Consider the following 20,314-nt stretch of genomic DNA (forward strand, 5'->3'; position numbering starts at 1 on the left):
TCATTTTGATGTCTTTATGTCAGGGATACAAACAAAAGCATGTGCTAAGATATGCCATCTTTATTTTTCTTCCTGTTGTAACAATCTGAGATCTTTATATACACACACATTCACAACTGGGTTTTTATTAGCAGTAAGATCATACCAGGTTTAGCCCAAGATATCCCATTACTGATATAATTACATTTATCAACTGCCAAAATAAATATTTTTAGTAATATACAGAAGGGCTGCGGTTGGTTTAGTTTATTGAATGTAATAAAACAGCCAGGTCCAGAATAACACAGAATCATTTACTTGCCAAGATATGTTTAAGGTTCAGCAATTGGATAGATTGATATACTGCTAGTCTGATCAGCAACTAGCACTCTCCTAGAGCCTTTAATCTCTGCATATGTAATCCAGTTCACTTTCTCTCCATGTTCAATGGTTAATTTTGGTGAAATTGGTACACACTCATTTGGAAATTCTGCATTCATTTTGTCAAACTTCTTGGTGGTATTGGGCATCTTAGTTTTCCTTCTCTGAATGGACTTGACTGGACTCTTCAGCTTTCCTATTTCATTACTGGCATCCCACAACAACACTCTGCCATCATTCCCTCCTGTAATAAACCAATACGTGTCTGGTAGAAAGAAAACCTGTGACACTCCTAAGGAGTGACCTTTAAATGCCATCTCCTGTTCAAACTTGGCACCTGTTACTTGGAATATTCTGATTTTACCATCTTCAGCTCCACAGCCAAAGACATTGCCACAAGTAGAAACAGACAAGCAATGGGCCAGGGGTGGGTTAAAGAGCTGGCCAGTTGACTTCTCATCTCCTTCTTCCACTTGCAAGTTCTCTATCCACAGTGGGCGAGCTTTCTGCAAGTTCCACATCATAACCTACAAATAGAAAATCCAGTATTATTTCATAGTACTAAAAGGGTGTCATATTTGTTTTACTGTATGTACCTAATTTAGAGTTCCATTTACAGTGTCCTGTTCCTAGAATTAGAAATTGAGGCACCTCTCACACGTGATATGCCATGTAGTTTACAAATTAAATGGAAAAAGCACTATTAACTACAATGTATATTCTATATCAAATGGCTCTCATATCACTATTAAGCTTTAAATTGTTTTTTACTGCACTTGTTTATTGTTTACAAGTGCAGTAAAAAAGTACAATTTCCCAAGCAGAACGAAAGACCAGAATTTCTCCAAGTTCAGACAACAAGTTTCTCAACAGTAGTTTTAGAACTCCACGGTGGAGTTTTTACACCACCACTGAGAAATGTGTTGTCTGGTGGAAAGACTCCCTCCCACAGTGGAGGTTTTTTTTGGAAAACACTCCACACTGAATATCCATGCTGTTCAGAGGAGAGTTCCTGCACAAACGTTGTTTTGCGTGGTGGGCTCCATGGAGTTTTCCATTGTGCTTAGTTGATGTTTCCCACTGGCTACAGAGTTCCCTGGCAAGAGCGGCGAAAGGAGTGAGTGCCGCTCTAGGAGAGCCACCGGGATTGGTTGTGGGTTTTTTTTTTGCAGCAATGGCTGTTGGAACACCATTGGGAGCAACAGGAGAGGAGAGAGGGCAGAGGAACTGTCAATCAAACTTCACAATGGAGTTTACTCAACACCACGGTAGCCCAGTCACACTGTGGTGGAGTTAGAACATATTGTGTGGGGAGTACCTCCTAAAAACTGTTAGGAGGTTGAGTGGAGTTCTCACACTGTGTTGACAAACGTGTTGTCTGAACTGAGTCAGATCCTACTCAAGCTGTGAAAATTTAGTTAGCATTCCTTCGACAACAGACAGACCTATATGTTATATTATTGACAATGGACAATAAATAGAGGAAAATGAGCAAGCATTATTTCTTTCTTAATTTAGAAGCAACATTGTAGAAAATAAGCATTAACTCTGAACATCATAGTTCACTTTACACAGGCTTTTAATACAGATAACTCCTACTTAAAATAGAGAAATTAATATTTCCCCCTTTTTCTTATCTCTTGTCCATCAATTTTCTGACTCTTGCATCTGTATCCTACTCCCTATCCTTGAAAGAGCTATTCTCTCCCTAGAGGAATTAAGTTTCCCCACATGCATTACTTTATTCTTTAGCAAAATTTGGTCACGTTAATAGTATTATATTCCTAAAATAACTAATTAAAATTGCTTATGTGGCTCAGGACTCTCTGTTCATTTCAGATATTATATTCCTAATCTCCCAAACATGATTTGGAGATTAGAAACTAGAAGGGAGGGAGGAACCTATGCATGGGAGGAGAAAGAGAACCCACAGCACCCTCCTATGATCTGGAGACTTTAAACATGTTGCCTAAATCAAGCCTGTACCACCGTGTTTTGATACATTTTTATTTCCCCATTATTTATAACCTTAATCTTTATAAAGACCCGAAGGAATTTCTCATACAACTTAAGTGAGAGAGTCGGTATTTAAAACTGTAACCCTGGCTGTCTCTAAGAGAATTGCCAAGGTTCAATCTAGTATACAAACCATATTCCCTGATCTAGAAGCCCTACCCACTAATCAGAGGAATTGTGGTCTAGTTACCCAGTAGAGTAAGAGGAAAATACTCTGCACATCCCCAAAGGTACTCTATTACTTAACATGTTCCAAGGCTAAGACCGACATTAAACCACTTCAGCATTTGATTTAGCCACATTGTTGATACTGGGGCTCCCAGACAGCCAACTTCCCAAGAGCTAGTCCTTTTGTCTTGCCTGCTTGTTTTCCTTATCTGACACAGATATTATGCTTTTAAAGAGAATGTCTGATTTCCTAAACAATGTGTGGTAGAATTATGTCTACTACCACATGAGGCTCAGCCAGATTAATGTAAAATAGGAAAGTTACGAAAATCTTTGCTCACACATTTAGACAATATGCAATATATAGCAAACTTTCATCTACCACTAATCACCTTCATATCCAGACCACATGATAGAAGACTCTGAGGTCTTTCAGGCCGAAACACAGCAGATGTGCAAATATTTGAGTGTCGTCTCAGGCAGCGGCTTAATTTCTTGCTTTCCAAGTCAATGATCATTATTGCTCCTGAATCATCTGCAGCAGCTAAGAAACTGTCTGTTTCATTTACTGAAAGACAATTGATCTCTTCCTCATTCACATGGAAACATTCAACTGGCTCCTTAAGACATCTGGTATCCAGCATGCTAATTGTCTCCCCATGAGAAGCATAAAGTCTTCTAGGACAGGTGGGAGAAAACACAACACTAGTGACATCCTCAGCTTTCTGGATCCGTACATGTTCTACTGAACTCCCATCCTCATTCCAGATAGTGAGCTCCCCTCCTTCTGCTCCTGAAGCCAACAGACCATCTTTGCTCACATTCAAACATAATATTGAAGAAGAATGTCCAGTGGTCCACTTCTCAGCCATAGTATTTCAAGAGACTGAAAAAAAACCCACCAAGCACTGATTAATAAAGTAAGAGTTGTTCCTGATATAGATTGAGGGATGCAGTATCATTAGGCAGATGCATTATGATCATTTTGAGATATTAGCTTCCCCAAGGTGCAGCATACTGATTAGAAATATAAAACCATGAACTCCAAGTATATTGGAGTGTCATATCAACTAATTGAAACATTATTAGAGACAATTCCTCTTGTAATTATTAAGCCTCTGTCATATTTTAGTGCCTAAAATGTGGGTGCTCTTATCCAATATGGCCAGCCCAATAAACTACAAAACAGAATTAAAGAAACAACAATGCAGAAGTTAAACAGATGCTGGGGATGCTCTGGACTTCCTGCATTGGCCTAAATGGCAAATATGAGGCTATCCACCAATGATTCCACCACCTCCTTTTCTGGATTAACAGGAAGCAATGAAATGGGCTGAATTTGCAAAAAAGAAATGATTCCTTTAAAGACACACAATGCCACTTTCCCCATCCACCGACAAGCTGGAGCTGCAACTGAATTCTATTACTAAAAAAGCCACAAATCAAGTCTGAAAACACACATGAGAATTACTTAAAATTCTCTAGAGTGGTGTGTGTATAGCATAGATTTCTTATTCTTTATTACTGAACTTTTCACGGACCACAAAACCTCTTCCTCATATATCACAAGAACTAGGGATCTTCTGTGATGGGCTCCTGATGACTGAATTTAATAATACACTTGCACATTGCAAGACTAGTAACTAACATCAGGCATTGTCATGCCAACCTTGAAGCCACAATACATAGTTCTAGAACAAAGAATATTAAAGTATCCATCTGGTTTTGTTTGAAATGAGAAGCCAATTGTTTAGGCATACAATAACTGTGTCTAGATGTATATTACTCTACAGCTCATCAGTGTATATTTTTATATGGCATGATCCCAGAGAGCTGCAACCAAAAATTCTAATGGCAGATTAAGGGTGCAATTCTATGGATAGCACCCACAATGATTGAAAGCCCCTGAACTCAGAGGCATCTGATCATCCAATGCAGGGCAGGAGGAGCAGCGAAGGCAACCTCTATCTAGCAAAGGCACTTTGGAGCGGGAAGTAAGGAGGCTGGTAGAAGCTCAGGATAATGTGTACCCGGGCCTCTCTGGTGTTCTCCCCTTCCACTGGAACGCTCCCTTTTCTCCTCCTCTGAGGTTGCTTTTCTGACCTCAGAGGGCAGCCGGCAAATTTCTTACTGTGGGAGCTTCAAGGGGTCAGAGGGAGATCAGATCTCCAGCTTCCCCATTCTGAAGCATTCTGAACAATCCTATAGTTCCTGGGATGCTCATCCAAAGATCATAGCATTGCTCTCTAAGTTTGGGAAGGGCAAATCATTGACAGTAATAGTGAAATTTTAGTCGTAAAGAAAACAAAGCCAAATATGTCTATTTTTTTGAGGTAGGGTGTTTGAAAATTAAAAACAAACAAACCCAGATTTACGAGGCAAAGGCATTTAATTCCCAGTTTACTGACTTGTGGATAAATATGTTTAGGATCACAATAAATGATTTAGAAGACGAGCCTTGGCCATTACAGGGTACCAAAGTGAAAATGGGAGTCAGAGTAAGGGAGAAGACTGGGTAGTGACGAGTATTTGACTCTGGCTCAGGCAGGTGTTGACAAAAACGGGGGCAAAACACCTACACACAATGCTCAGAACTAGGAAACCACTTGGTGAAGGGTGCAGAAAGATAAAGAAAGAACTAAGGTAAAAACGGAAGGTTCTTTGGGAATAAAAAATGGCAGTTAAAATAACGAATGGCAGATGGTAGAACCTACCTAAGAGATCAAATGAGCTGACGGGTCAGAAACTCACCCAACCCTAAAAGTGCTTAATTGGAAGTCCGTCCACGGCTGCAATAGGACTTACCCCCAAATAAATACGCCGAACCATCCCACCCCCACCACTTTACGAACAACACTTCAGTTACCGCGAACAGAATCAACAACACAACCTCGCCATGCCACTATCTTCTCTTCCGGCGAAGAAAAATTACGTCACCTTTTTACATTGACAGGTGAGGTTGTTGGGCGCATGTATTTAGAAGAGCCCGCCCCGCCCCTGCACGCGGACAGCTCTTCCCTCACCCAATATGGCCGGCTCACCTTCAAGGCCTAGCAACCTACAAAACAGAATTAACGTAAACAACAACGAGGTTGCATGAGAGGCGACCGACAGGAATATAGACTATTCCGGCCACTGCTCTAGCCGTAAATCCAAGGTGAGAGGCAGCGACAATACCCGAGAGCTACTGAAGCCGAGCCCCACACAGGCTAAGAGCTTGCGCTTCCGCCCGCCCTTACCGGCAACGGGTGGGGAGGACGTTGAGCGTCCGGCCCTCCTCCTTCCCTTGCTGACGGCGCGAGCCGGATTGGTCCGTGGGGCTGGCTGGTGGGCTCGCGCCCTCGCACCGCCTCCGCCGGGTCGGTTTGGACGCTGCGCGCGCGCGCAACACACAAGGGTCGGTGGTCGGTCGCCTGAGGCTATGGCGGCGGCAGCTGCCGGCGGCGGGGTTCCCAGCTCGGCGGCCGCTGCTGCGGTTGCTGCGGCTGCTGCTGCCGGGGGCTGGCGGCTTCCTGGGCGGGTGCTGGAATTCGTCTTCTCTTACCTGGAGCTGCGAGAGCTGCGGAGCTGCGCGCTGGTGTGTAAGCTGTGGTACCGCGTCCTGCACGGCGACGAGAACAGCGAGGTGTGGCGCAGCCTGGCTGGTCGCAGCCTGGCCGAGGAGGCGCTGCGCACCGACATCCTCTGCAACGTGCCCACCTACAAGGGCAAGGTCAGGCTCTCCGTCCCGCTCTGTTGGCGCGCGCGAGCAAGGAGACGAAGAACGCAGGGATGGAGGGGAAAGGCGGCGGCAGTGCTAACAGCATCACCCACCGAAAGCGCTCTCCGTCGAGTCCAGCCTTCCCCAGCCTGGTGGCCTCCAGATGCGTTGGACTACAACTCCCACCATCCCCGAGCTAGCATGACCATGCTGGCGGGCGGAGGGCGGGTTCCGGGAGTTGTACTCCAGCATATCTGGAGGGCTCCAGGTTGAAGAAAGCTGGACTGGACCATACTTCCCATGCTTCATTTCTAAAATTAGAGGTGCGCAGCATTAATCTGCTTAGGAGTCATGCTTTGTGTGATAGGAATGCCTTTCCGTTACATCCAAATGTGTAGGAAGGGGGTAGAAGCATTTAGTTGTGCGTGTGAGTGTTGCACAAAGGCACAGCGCTCTGGTTTTGAAACCAATTCTGGGGCTATTTCTTGGCTCAAATGAAGTGCAGCCTGCATCTTTATTTCGTGGCTGAACATGCATCTCTGTGGTGTGGAAACTCCCCTGAAACCCATATTATGTTGATGTGGCATCTCCACCCAGCTGCTGGCTGCAGGCCAAGTGCCTTTTATGTTAGAAGTTGTAATGTTAAAGTTAGGTAGGTATATACTGCTAAATGGTAACAGCTATTCCAAAAGAGAAGAGAAGTTATCACACCTAAAAAAAGATATTATAGAGCTGGAAAAAGTGCAGGAAAGTGCAACTAAAATGTTCAAGGCGTTGCAGTATCTCCCCTATGAAGGAAGTTTACAACAATTGGGAGTTTAGCTTGGAAAAAGGGAGGCTTAGGGGAGACATGATAGAGGTGTACAAAATTATGCATGGTGTAGAGAATGTGGATAAGGAGACATTTTTCTCCCTCTCTACAAATACTAGAACCCAGGGGTCATCCCATGAAGCTGATTGGTGGAAGATTCAGGAGAAATAAAAGGAAGTAATTCTTCACACAGCGCATTGTTAAATTATGGAATTCTCTACCAGAAGATGTAGTGATGGCCACCAATTTGGATGGAGTTAAAAGGGGCTTGGATAAATTCCTGGAGGAGAAGGCTATCAATGGCTACTAGCCCTGATGGTTGTGTGCTGCCTCAGTATTCGAGGCAGTAAGCCTGTGTGCACCAGTTGCGGGGGAACATGGGTGGGAGGGTGCTGTTGCACCATGTCCTGCTTTGTTGGTGCCTGGTTGACAGCTGACTGGCAACTGTCTGAACACAGTGCTGGACTAGACAGACCCTTGGTCTGATCCAGCATGACACTTCTTGTGTTCTTAGTAGGGCCTCTCCATCAACTCTGTTGAGGGACCAGCTCTTCTCTATCCTAACTGGTCATTATAAAACTTTGTAACTTGTGTCATTGTCTTCCTCTTCCCTCCCCATCCCTTTTCTTTTTGGGTTGTGCCTTTTAGATTGTAAAGCAGGGACTGTCCCATTTCTTCTTGATCTGTAACCCATTCTAGGAGCCTATTCTGCTAAAGAGCAAGATAAAATGTTTTAAATTAGGGTGAGCAACTTGTGGCCGTCCAAATGTTTTGGTCTACAACTTTCATCATTCCTCACAATGGCTATGCTAGCTAGGGCACAAGTTGTCCATCCCTGCTTAAAATAAACAATTACAAATAAATAAGCTACCATCCTGGCAGCTGGACTCAGTTGGTGCCACCATTTTGAATATGCAATCCGCGCTGAGGGGTTGTCGTTTTGTACGAACCCAGCAAGTATGGGTTATGCGAGGGTTAAACAACTCATGGTCTGTTTCAGGGTTATGCAAGGGTTGTTTAACTCTTGCATAACCCATGCTCACTGGGTTCACACAACATGTGCGGGGGTTGGATATGCAATTTGGTGTCTGCGGGTGCTGCATCTTGTTGTGAGTTAAATAACCCATGACAACTTTCAGTACATCATCTGAACTTGCTCATTGTCTTCTTGGAGTTGGTCTGTCTGTATGAGTAGCCCCATTTCCTAACTCCTCATTTCATTCTGAGCTTTTCATGGTTCAACACACACACCCCAATATCTGACTTGTACCTCAAGTCTTTCGGTCTTAGTTCTTATTGCTGTGGTACAAAAGAAAAAAGTCTTGCTCAGATAGGTTGGGAAGTGAGCGGAGGTAAAGTCTTAAAACTGAAGAGAACAACTAATCTACTTTTTATTAGAGACTGAGTTTTTATGTTTGCATACTTTACAGTTTATTTTGACAATCTTATCTCAAATTCCTTCTTCTTGTTTAAAACCTTCTGCCTTAGGTACGTGCCTTTCAGCATGCTTTCAGCACCAATGATTGTTCTAGGAATGTCTACATTAAGAAGAATGGATTTACTTTGCACCGGAATCCCATTGCTCAGAGTACAGATGGAGCAAGGACCAAGATTGGCTTCAGTGAAGGCCGTCATGCTTGGGAAGTCTGGTGGGAAGGTCCTCTTGGCACAGTGGCAGTAATTGGAATTGCTACAAAACGTGCTCCCATGCAGTGTCAGGGCTATGTGGCACTCCTAGGAAGTGATGACCAGAGCTGGGGCTGGAATTTGGTGGACAATAACTTGTTACATAATGGAGAAGTCAATGGAAGCTTTCCCCAGTGCAATAATGCCCCAAAATATCAAGTGAGTGAAATTCAGTGTGTACTCAAATCTTTGCTGGATCTGTGAAGATCTGTATCTTCAAGAATACTTGCTTAATAGATTGTGGTATGTTTTGTTTTAAGCACAATTCTATGTGTATTTACTTAGAAATAAGTCCCACTGGTTCAGTGGGGCTTACTCTTAGGTAAGTGAGCCTATGGTTGAAGTCTTTCTGTAGTTAACCAAGTAGTCATTTACAGTTCCTTGTGTGACCCTGAGATGACTGCATCTTAGTTTTATTATTGACCAATACAAAAACTTTTCGAACGGCTTATCTGTGTATTAATTACTTATTATTATTATTATTATTATTATTATTATTATTATTATTATTATATTTGTTTGTATACTGCCTTTTGCCCAATACTGGGCCTCAAGACAGCATTACAAAATTTAAAACATACATTTTAAAACCTATGAAAGAAATACACAAAAGTTAAAAATATATTAAATATATTACAATATTAAAACATTAAACTTTTAAAATACACAACATAGACGGAGGCCCAGATTATTCACCAAAGGCCTGCCGGAACAAAGAAGTTTTTGCCTGCTTCTGAAAGCACATCAAGGAGGGAGCCAGTCTAGCTTCCCCGGGAAGAGAGTTCCAGAGCACTGGAGCAGCCACTGAGAAGGCCCTCTCCCATGTTCCCACCAGGTGTGTCTGTGAAGAAGGTGGGACTGAAAGAAGGGCTTCCCGGAAGATCTCAAAGCATGGGCAGGCTCATAAGGGAGAATATAGTCTTTCAGATAACCTGGACCTGGGCCATATGCATTTTTCTCTTCACGAATTGTTTTGTCTTTAGCATCCATTTGCTATCTTTCTCTTGTCCTTTTCATTTTTTCTCCAATCTTTCCTATTTTTCTTCACAGATAGGTGAGAGAATTCGTGTCATCCTGGACATGGAAGACAAGACATTGGCTTTTGAGCGAGGCTATGAGTTCCTAGGAGTTGCTTTCCGGGGACTGCCAAAGACATGTCTGTATCCAGCAGTGTCTGCTGTGTATGGCAACACTGAGGTGACATTAGTTTATTTGGGAAAACCTTTAGATGGATGACACTTTTGTTTTTTAACTGGGACATGAAAATCAAGTTGACAATATGGAAAGACCTGCATGTTGGTTAATAGGAAAGCATGAGCGAAATGTGTCTAAGTAACATCCAGGAAAACCAAAACTTGGGATCTAGAAGACCAGCTGTACTGAAGAGAGTACATTAACATTTCCTTTTTCTGCCGGACCAGAAAAATCCTCAGGGGGTTGCAGTTGATTGAATGGGCAGTTAATCACATGCATGTTGCATAAGACTTTGTTGCAAAGGTGGCAATGTGGAATTTTGTACATATTTAAGGAAATGTTTAATAGAAATCGTTGAGGAAGTTACCTGAGATGTGTGTGTAGTGTGTTTTGTGGGAAAGATTTCCATTCTTAAAATTGTTTGTTCCCTTCCTGCCTCTGATCCAGTGTGTTTCACCAAAGGTAACAAACTGGTTGCATTTTATTTAATATATTTTAAATGTACTGAAAAGCATAGTCTCAAAACAGCAGTTTTCCAGAGTTAAATATTGTGCAGCTACACTGAAGTGTATTTTAAAGACTGTTTCTACATATCACTTAAAAATTAGAGCAAAAGCAACCATTTATTTTGTTCTATCTGGAATGTAAATTCTTAAACAACCCCCTCCCCCTTACTACATGTCAATTGCCAGCTTCTTTCTAGGAGGTAAATAACATATACAAGTGCATTTCTTTTGTTCTGTTGTACAACATCTCTTGTGACAGAATTTGCTACGTATGCTTATTGTAAAATGGCTGCGATTGATAGCTAGAAGTGTGTGAGTGTTTAAGGGTAAAGTCCTTTTCCAATACAAATGTTTTGAAATTTTAGTTTTCCAAAGTACCACCCAAATATTTACTGTTTTAAAAATCCATGGAAGAATTTATTTTAAAATATTTAAACCATTACTTTAAATAAATTGAAGTTTAAACAGGAATCAAATTTTTAAGCCCAGGTTTCAGGTATGGGGTCTGCTCTTTGGTTGTATGAAAACTTACTGTGTATGCTGAGAAATCTTTCTGTAGAGCTAATGAGTTGTGTAAAAAGGAAGCATTACAGATTAGGATGTAGCTGTCTTTCCCCAAGGCAATTTTCTAATGTTCTTGAACTCTGCTATTCTTTGACATTGTTCCTGCACAGCTTATATGTCTTAACCTTGTAAATCCATAAGCCAACTTTTTGCTACTATAATGTTGTTTTGTTCTGCCTTATATATCTATTTATTTCAGGGTAAGTAATAAAACACTTTCAGTCCAATCCTCTGAATTTTTTTTAGTAGTAAGTCCCACTGCATTCAATGGGGCTTACTCCCAGGGGACTATGCATAGGATTGTGTCTTTGAAAAGAAAAGAGGTGTTGTTTACATTCTTTACTACATAGTTTCTATTGTGCAGTCTTGCAGGCATCTGATAATTCCTTAGGTGTACTAAAGAGAACAATTCTCTTAAGGATTTTTATTCTAATTTAAACTGGAGAAAGCTGGCTCCATTCTGTGAGTGCTGCTAAACACCATGTTTGTATTTTTTTTAGTAATAGATGTTTAACCTGCATAAAAGACTTAAAATAGTAACTCTTAAGCTAGTGTCTTTAGCGTCAATACACAGTGGCTACAGTGCTCATGCTGTCACCTTCCCAGCAACCTAACTGCCTTGTTGTAAGTTTAGTCATCTTGTCTTAATAGTGCAATCCTTTACATGCCTACTCAGAAGTAAGTTCTATTAATTTTAATGAGACTTATACCCAGGTATATGTTTATAGGATTGCAGCTGAAAACATCTAGCTTGAATATTGTTTCCAAAGTTTCGCTGCTGCCTCCTTGTAGTTGCTGCAGAAGAAAATCATGGTTGATGATTGGATTTGGACTGTGAATCAACTGTCTACCCGCAATTTTTGGTTGATGGCATGGGACAGCTGCTAAGAATCTGAGGGAGAAAGGGGAGTTTCAGAAAAAGTGGGAGTGACTTTGCTGAGAGAGTAAAATGCCTTCATGTTCTCAACTGGTCAGAATTTACTCATTCCCAGGCCTTCACTTCCATGCTCGGATACTACAAAACTACATTTGGGGGATGCATGTTTTTAAATATTTGTTCTGTGTGTCATATGTCACTTAATAGGACAAGTTCATTCATCGTCTGTTTCTAAAACAAAGTCAAAACAAAGCAAATGAATACTGTTCAACATATGGTACTAAGAAGTAGTGAGTGAATTGGGAAAGATGGGTGATTTCCAGATAAAATGTTAACTATATACAATGCTATAAAATATATCACTACAAAGATCCTATGGCATGAGCTGAAATAAAAGAAAAGCTTTTGTTTGATTAATATAGTCTCCCTATGCAGTCTTGGATGGTTTATCCTCTGCACTTATTTATGGACTTCAAGTAGAGAGAGCTGATCCTAAGAACTGTACCAGGGAATTTTATTAGGTTTTATTTCCATTTATATAGGATGTGCTGCCATCTTTTCCCATACATGTGGCATAGCATTCTGCTTTTGCCATTGATTCATAATTCCTTTGGGCACAAGGGACATTTATGTATATAAACCTCTTATAACTTATTACCTGAAGACCAACTACAAGATGTACAAAATACTGAAATAAATTACTAAAACAGAAAAATACTACTTTGTAGTATTGTATTTTATATTTGAGTGTGTAAATGGAGTAGAGTGGTCTACCCTAGTGATTCTAGAATATTATCTGTATGAATGGAATACAAAGATTACAATATTCCAGTGACTGGCTGATGCCAAATTGTTAATTTCCCTGGGGGTAATGCACTGTTTGATTCTTTCTCTCTTAGGCCTTAGCTAGACTTAAGGTTTATCCCGGGAACGTCCCGGGGTCGTCCCTGCCTGCTTCTGGGATCCCCTGTGTGTCGTTGACATGAACAGGGATGAACCTTAGGTCTACCTAAGGCCTTACACATACACACGTGTGTGTAAAAGAGAGAGAGATTGAGAGAATCATAAATATATAAATTCGCTGTGCCGAAAATGTCTTCCACATTTTTTTCAACCTTTCTCATTCAATTTTATAGAAGAATTTTCTTTCAAAAAGAAATTCAAAGAAGAAAAGTTTGGAGAAATTTTCATGGTTTGGTTTCAATGTTCTTGTGCTTACCTTTCTTATGAGGTGGCGGAATGTGTGCGAGTGTGCTGTCTTTCATTGTACGATCACTTCCTTGTCTTGCCACACTACAATTAATGCACAGGGAAAGACATCATGAAGTAATTCCCCTCATAGGGCTTTTTCAGTTCAGAAGTTGCAAGCAGCCTGGAAGTCTGCAAAGCAATGGAGAAATGTAGAATAGAAAGAAAAAGCACACACTAAATTTTCCCACCATTTTTGTGGGTTGCCTCCTTCTCCACCCCACCATACACTTGAATGACACTAGGTATGGGGCATGGTGAAGAGTGTAAAGTGGTGACCAGGTTGCTAAACCCGTATGCTGATGTTGCCACTTGTAGTGGCAGCACAAAAATCAAAAACTATGAGGAAGAAATGGAAAACTGCTGCAACTGCTGCTAATGGGGAGCTCCACCTCCAAGAAACTGAGAATTTCTGCTCACCATGGAGAAATTCGGTAAAATTGTCCCCACAATTTCTCTGCCCATAAATAGGGTGGAGAATTTCAAGAGGCCATCTACGCACAGCTCTGATATACACACACACACACACACAAAAGTAAATGAGAAAAAATAGCTGGGCTGCAAAAACTATACTGCTCTATAGTTTGTCCATAAGTTCCTTGTATGGTACAGTAACCTTCAGTTATGCTTTTGTTTGTTTTGTTAAAGATCACTTTGTTTCAATGTGGAAATTATCCAAGTCACATTTGTTTATTATGCTAGTCTGTGGAAGAATTAAGCCTAAGGACCAGTTAAAACATAACCTAGGGTCATAGCTTTCCACATATTGCAGTGGTGGGCAACTTGCAGCCCTCCAGGTTTTTGGTCTACAACTCCCATATAGTATAGCCAATAGTGAGGGATGGTGGGAGTCGTAGGTTAAACCTTCTGGTGGGCCACAAGTTGCCCACTCCTAACGTAGTAGATCATGAGGTAATATCACAGGCTTGCACGTCCTCCCCCATCATTCATATAACCTTATAGGAAATGATAGGTTATAAACTCGATAGGGGAGGATGAATAAAGGTAGGGTTTGCTGTTGAGGTGTCCATGCATCCGGGCTTTGTGTGAACTGGCTCTCCAATGCTTTTGATCTTGAGACATGGAAATCATAGTACTAGGGTGGGATAACACAAAGGAGAGTATAAGGCGGCACTAGGGTTACTAGAGCCTTTCTAAATTCCTCACTGCAAGGGAAGATGATGAAGCTGCTATGCTTTTGGAGCTTGTTTTATCTCCTTGTGTGCCTGTCCTCTCCCCATCCCTAATAGCAAGTGGGCCTGTGCTGTGGGGTAAAATCGGGATGGTGAGGGGGCTTGCCAGGGGATCAGATAGATCAGGAAGTGCGGAGGTAGGTGGAGCTTGTGTGGGAAAGAAAGGATGAATGCATGCTGAAGGGTAGTGAGAAAGAAAAGTTGCACCCTGACAAATGTACCTGCATGATACATGTGTCTGCTTCGGTCACATGTTGGACACATATCTAAAACATCTTGGGAGTGCATTTAGGAAAAGTAATGTGTGAAATGGCCCTCAGACACTTCCAAGAGGCCACATGAGCGAACTGCTGCTCTTGCTCTCCTGGTAAAAGTCTCCTGATGTAGCGTACTTGGAAAAAAAGGGAGGAAAGCACAGTGCATTCTTAACACCTATTTTGAGAGTTGTTTGGGGACAGCACTTCGAATAGGATCTTCTGGGCGTAGATAGCAGGACAGGATAATCCTTGAAAGCAGCACTCTGACTGAGACTATAATGTGGTGGCCACAGCTGTTCAAGTCCAGTTATGCCTTTGCGTGCAGGATACAGGGGCAGAGCCCCTGCTGAAAGGCAGTGCTTGAAGTGTCTACATGCAGCAAAAGCTTTGCTATGAAGCAATTTTAAGGGCATGAAGTGGCTGCACATGCAGCTGTTGTGCTGCAGTTGCTGGCCTCTTCCTTCCCCTTTTATTCACATGAGTAGCATCTGCCTTTTCGCGGATGGGCCAGGAAGATGGTTTGGACTCTTGCTCTTATGCAGAGGTCTGAGAGTGTGTTTTGACCCAACTGCAGGGGATTGCACTCATCTGGTGCTCTTCTTTTAAACTGCTACCTTAACGCTGGAACATAATACAGAGAAGCAGAACTCCTATTTGGCATTTGAGTTCATAAAGTTTCAACATTGAAAAGGTCAGTAATAATTGTTTTCCCACCTGCCTGATTAACGATATGCATTAATGTTTGCTCAACATGTAGCTGCGTATTCCAGGTGGCACACTCTTTCCAAGGGGGTGCATGTTAGTGATTATGAAAAGAGTAGCAACACAAGGTACCTTAAACTCCAGCACCAACTCTGATATAGTCAACATCTATGAATTAAGGTTGCTTTGTACTTCAGATTACAATCAGGCTGGAAATAACCCCAAAGGATCACATTTGCATTTGGTTGATGTCATGAGAGGTTCTGTAGCACAAAGGCTTACTTCCATGTAAATGTACATAGGATTGTAGCTTTAGCTCCACTAAAGTAAGCGGGTGCAATCCAGACACCATTGGAAGCTAGGCCGTGTGAACAGAATTAGAACTGATGTGTGTTTATTAATGATAGGATTTAAATTGGAACTGTGTGGATAGATGGGATTCAATCAAAGCATTCTGGCTCATTGAACTAATACAAATAAAAGTCTGTTTAATTTCCCTTACAGAGTAACTATGCAAGGGAACAAGAAGCATGAAAATAACAAACGGAACCTGCAACAAAATGTTGCAGTGTGAATTGCTATTCAGGATTCCAGTCACTCCATTCACCATGGCCACTGAGAAAACTCAGTCATCACTGGGTTGTTTTGGTGGTTCCCACCTTAGGGATTTTCCCCCCTAAAATTTTTTTATACTTTCCCCCAAGACTGCTGGTGCCTTCCTCTTGTGCATGGGTGGTTCAGTTTTGGCTATATAAGCAACAGCACGCAGAGCCTGAACATAAAAAAAATAATAGTGAATGATAAACATTGTGGAGTGGTACCTAGGAATCTCTCATGTACAACAGACAGAGGAGAGAAAGTTCTTGTTTTCATGGAACTTAACTTTTCTGCGTGTGGAAATGTTAGTAGGCGTTGGCTATACAACTTTTGTGCCATTCCGCTTTATCTTCAATGCAAGATGAGTACAAGTTGATTGGACTGCTAAAAAGCTGTACTGTCAGGTTTGTATATGGATTCTTTCTATTGCCTTTTTAATCCTTTCCACTGATATATTGTTGTAGATGCTGGCTATCAACTAGAAACTAATAATGGGAGATGTATTCCTGATAGCTGGAAAGCCTTCTCCTGCTTTTGGAGTGTAATGCCCAGCCACAGTTAAGAAAGGTGACCCTCCAGTTGTGGAAATACTTTGAAGCAGTTTGAATAGGGAGAGGCAAAGCACTGTGAGTTGTTTGAAGCTCATTGGGTATGCAGAGGCGCTCTCCCTGGCAAACTGATACAGGATTAGTGGCTGTGGAGTCTCAGCACAGGAGTGCCTATTTGCTATTCTAGTATGTAGTCCATGTATATATTTTTTAAAAAGAACAAATACTACAAAGATACCATATATCTCCAGTGATCTCCCATCCAAAGAAAACGGCAGTCGGTAGGCTGCTCCTGGAGCTTTTGAAATAGGGAAAGCGAGGAACCACGTACATAGATAAAAGCTGGCTGCTGACAAACAATAAGCACTTCTGTTGAGTTAACATTTGGTACTTTTATGTTCTTTTAAATTGTAATGCTTTTAACTTTTTTTGTTTTAAATTACTTTTGTAATTGTGGTTATTTGTAAGCTGCCTTAAAAACTCAAGTGACAGACAGGGAACATAAATCCTACAAGAAATAAATAAGTTTTAACGTGTCTGCCTTTCCTGGATAAATGTGCTGGCAACATCTGTTTAGGCTGAAATAAATATTCATCACATTGCTGGTGCTGGTCTGAATAGTATTGCGACGTGGAGGGCGGGGAGACCCACTCTGATATTCTAACACCAGGGGACAGCAGCTTACCACAAAAAAGAAACCTTAAGTGCAGTGCAGGATATCAAATCTTCAGATGGAAACCAGTGTGATCTGTCAGCAAATTTCTAATGCACAATGGCTACATTTTTCAAAAGCAAAATTTGCCGTGAGTTCTAAGGTAAAACTATTCACTTGCCATGTATTTCATTTGTGATTTCATTTGACATCACAGACCACCAGCATGAAAATAACAAACGGAACCTGCAACAAAATGTTGCAGTGTGAATTGCTCATGATGAATATTAAAATGTGCATACTCTTTAGGTCCCCCAAAATGAATGATTTAATATGTCGTTTTGGAATGGCAGTCTGAGAGAGAGTGGGAGTAAAATGGACTACTTTATGGTGGTTATTGCCTGCTATACTTTTTTTATTTTTTGCTTAGTAAGTGAGAAGTCCATTTTATTCCATGGGAGAAGGGGGTGGGTAAGCCAAAGTACTAATTTCTCTTTGAGCATCATAATAAATATTGACTAAAGAAAATTGGGGTATTAAAAGTATTTGCAATTTGAGGGTCTCTTCAGATTAGTTTAATGCTGCTGAATGCTAGCATTTACTTATTTCCTTTCTATTTTATCCTTGCAACCCTCCTAGTGAGCTTCATGGCAGACTGGGGACTTAGAACCTGGATCTTCCAAGGCCTAGTCCAACACACTACACCACAAAACTGAAAATGTTTAGTAAGGAACTGAATGTGTGTTTGTGGATATTCAAAAGTGTGCTTCCTCATTTTGCAACATGCCAACCTTCAAGTTGTTTTAATATTTTAAAAATACTTTAAGTTAAAATAAAAATCAATAAAAACCCACAGCCACCATATTAAGGGCCCAGCCATAGTGCATGTAAAAAGTATGTGAGGGTTGCTTTTACTTTGGTCTAGTGATAGCCTTGCATACTGTGGTGACATCACAGACCACCAGCATGAAAATAACAAACGGAACCTGCAACAAAATGTTGCAGTGTGAATTGCTATTCAGGATTCCAGTCACTCCATTCACCATGGCCACTAAGAAAACTCAGTCATCACTGGGTTGTTTTGGTGGTTCTCACCTTAGGGATTTCCCCCCCTAAAGATTTTTTATATTTCTGCATGCATTTAGAAGATAGCTAAGTTAGGTTGTCTCTACACAGACAGTAAAGCTGATGGGCAAAATCAGTAGACCTGACTTCTGTAGGAGCTTTAGAATGGATTACTCTTCAGGTTAGCATACATCATGTAATGCATGGTTGTTCCAAAGTACCCACATTCTTTGGGTTCTTGGCCAGAGAATGTGGGTTCTTTGGAACACAGCTGGGTCTGTGGGGAATGTTCATATATATTCACTTCTGCTAACTGTACTAACTTCCTAAAATGAGCTTTAGTGTAGGAATGTGGATGGCTGACTCATATGCAGATAGACGTTGCTATTTGTTTTCCCCTGTGTACATCACTGGATTGTCAGTGACGTTCAGGATGAGATAAATGTTTTTGGTTAGAGAGAGGCATCCATTGGCCAATGGGCCATACCAAAATGCACACATCTTGTTTTTGTTTCCACCCCTTCAAACCCTAGCAGAACTATGAAGGAGGAAGCTACTGCTAAGGGACCTAGGTGGTGTGTTGCTGGCTGACTTAGGCATGGGAGTTGCGTGGATTTAGTGGTGCTAGGAATGCACTTGGTAATTGCTGAAGGACCTCCTGTTACCGTTTCTCTCCTTCGTTGCCCGCAGCTCTTAGATCCAAACTTTATGATCTGCAGCCTTGTAATATATGTTTAGCTGGACAATACTTCCTCAGACAGCAGGTGGGGGATTGAATGTTTGTATGCTCTGTACGTATGCCATTAGCATGATAGGGAGTAGAGCTCTAAGCTAGCTTTCTCCCACAGCGTGCTAGTTCTGTAAGCATAGGGAATTTTCTGAGGGCCAGTATATACCAAAAACAGGTTAGGATTAAATTAACCAGGAGTACATTGCAAGGAGGCTAAGAGTTGGCTGAATTCAGTCTGCTAATCTAAATTCCTTGCTGATGATTGAACATGGGATTCCATACATCTGTACCAGATAAGAACCAGATTCTGTGCTATGGCAAGAAACTTTGTGCCTCATTCCTAGGATCAGTGCACGCAGGAAGTTTGCTGGAAATAAAAGGTCCTATGCAAGTTAAGGACCACATGTTCTGAGAGCATATTGCTAAATGTTGGTGGTATGGACCAAAGGTCAACCATATTTTAGTCAGGAAAGACTGAAGAGGATGCCGTTGCAGATTCAGCATGTTATGTTAAGGCATCATAGCTGGTCTCATGAATACTTATACCATGCCTAGATTGTAACTCACCTTTTATTGTTTCCATCCACATTTTGAAAACTTCAGGAAATTATGGAAATTGTGAACTGCATATTCTGCACAGCCAACTACCATGCTATAAAAATCTACTCACAATCACTTCTCTGTTTAAAATAGAAATTAAGAGAAGAGAAACTCTTTTTTTTTTTTTTTTTGTATAAGTAGGATGCTGAAGTAGAAGCAAAGTTGCATCTGTGCTCTGCAGTACTTGGCATGCTGATAATGTTAAATATTATTAATAGTAGTACCCTCTAGAACATGGGTTCTCAACAAGGGGGGAATTCTACCCCTGGGGGGAATTTTAGGGTTCCAGGGGGGAACTGGGGCCACTATTCAGCAAAGTATGATGTCCTGTAGATTATGTCTTCCTACACGTTATTTAAAACGTCCCAGAAAAGTGTCATGTCGTCTGCAAAAGCCAGGCCTTTGCTCTCTTTTCCCTCCCTCCCTTGCAATCCTGGAAGTTTCAACCTTCCCATTTAAAGGGGCAACGCAAAGCATGGGAGCTGAGAATGTAAAAGGGACCATGCTTTGCGTTGCCCCTTTAAATGGAACTAATATGGAAAAAATAAAAGATTTTCAATATTATATGCATATTATTTGGAATGCACCTTTTGAGTTAGACTATCTTGGGAAGGGGGGAATTATATTCTGAACAATGGTGAAAGGGGGGAATGGAGCAAAAAAAGGTTGAGAACCACTGCTCTAGAATATTGTTGAATCTTTACCATGGGTATTGGCCTAAACATGAAATGTCATTTTCAAAATAATGTCGTTGACCATTATTTGTAGCCAATTTCTTACTTTTGATGAAGTTCTTGTAACAATATACTTGCTATGGCAGGGAATTTCTCATGGCTTGGT

General features: G+C 41.4%; 3 protein-coding genes across 8 annotated transcripts in view; 2 read left to right on the forward strand and 1 right to left on the reverse strand.

Annotated features, from left to right (window-relative positions):
- On the reverse strand, positions 1-6,160 carry WDR53 (WD repeat domain 53). Of its 6 annotated transcripts, none has more exons than XM_063132285.1 (3): positions 6,089-6,160; positions 2,937-3,430; positions 1-887 (listed from the first exon to the last, which is right to left on the reverse strand). In XM_063132285.1, the coding sequence occupies exons 2-3, from the start codon at positions 3,414-3,416 to the stop codon at positions 312-314; spliced, it is 1,056 nt and encodes a 351-aa protein (XP_062988355.1). In that variant the 5' UTR covers positions 3,417-3,430; positions 6,089-6,160; the 3' UTR covers positions 1-311. The 6 variants fall into 6 exon arrangements, with proteins under 6 accessions (XP_062988355.1, XP_062988357.1, XP_062988356.1 ...); XM_063132287.1 differs by lacking the exon at positions 6,089-6,160 and adding an exon at positions 5,784-5,827; XM_063132286.1 differs by lacking the exon at positions 6,089-6,160 and adding an exon at positions 5,568-5,604.
- FBXO45 (F-box protein 45) lies at positions 5,951-12,584 on the forward strand. The gene is made up of 3 exons (XM_063132289.1): positions 5,951-6,256; positions 8,544-8,900; positions 9,792-12,584. The coding sequence occupies exons 1-3, from the start codon at positions 5,966-5,968 to the stop codon at positions 9,975-9,977; spliced, it is 834 nt and encodes a 277-aa protein (XP_062988359.1). The 5' UTR covers positions 5,951-5,965; the 3' UTR covers positions 9,978-12,584.
- NRROS (negative regulator of reactive oxygen species) overlaps positions 9,860-20,314 on the forward strand; it is a 22,753-nt gene continuing 12,298 nt past the window's right edge. The window contains exon 1 of the mRNA XM_063132281.1: positions 9,860-9,938. The gene's annotated coding sequence lies outside the window, so the exon portion shown is untranslated. The remainder of the gene's footprint in view (positions 9,939-20,314) is intronic.

This window comes from Elgaria multicarinata, chromosome 8 (genome assembly GCF_023053635.1).
Source record: "Elgaria multicarinata webbii isolate HBS135686 ecotype San Diego chromosome 8, rElgMul1.1.pri, whole genome shotgun sequence".
Classification (NCBI taxonomy): domain Eukaryota; kingdom Metazoa; phylum Chordata; class Lepidosauria; order Squamata; family Anguidae; genus Elgaria; species Elgaria multicarinata.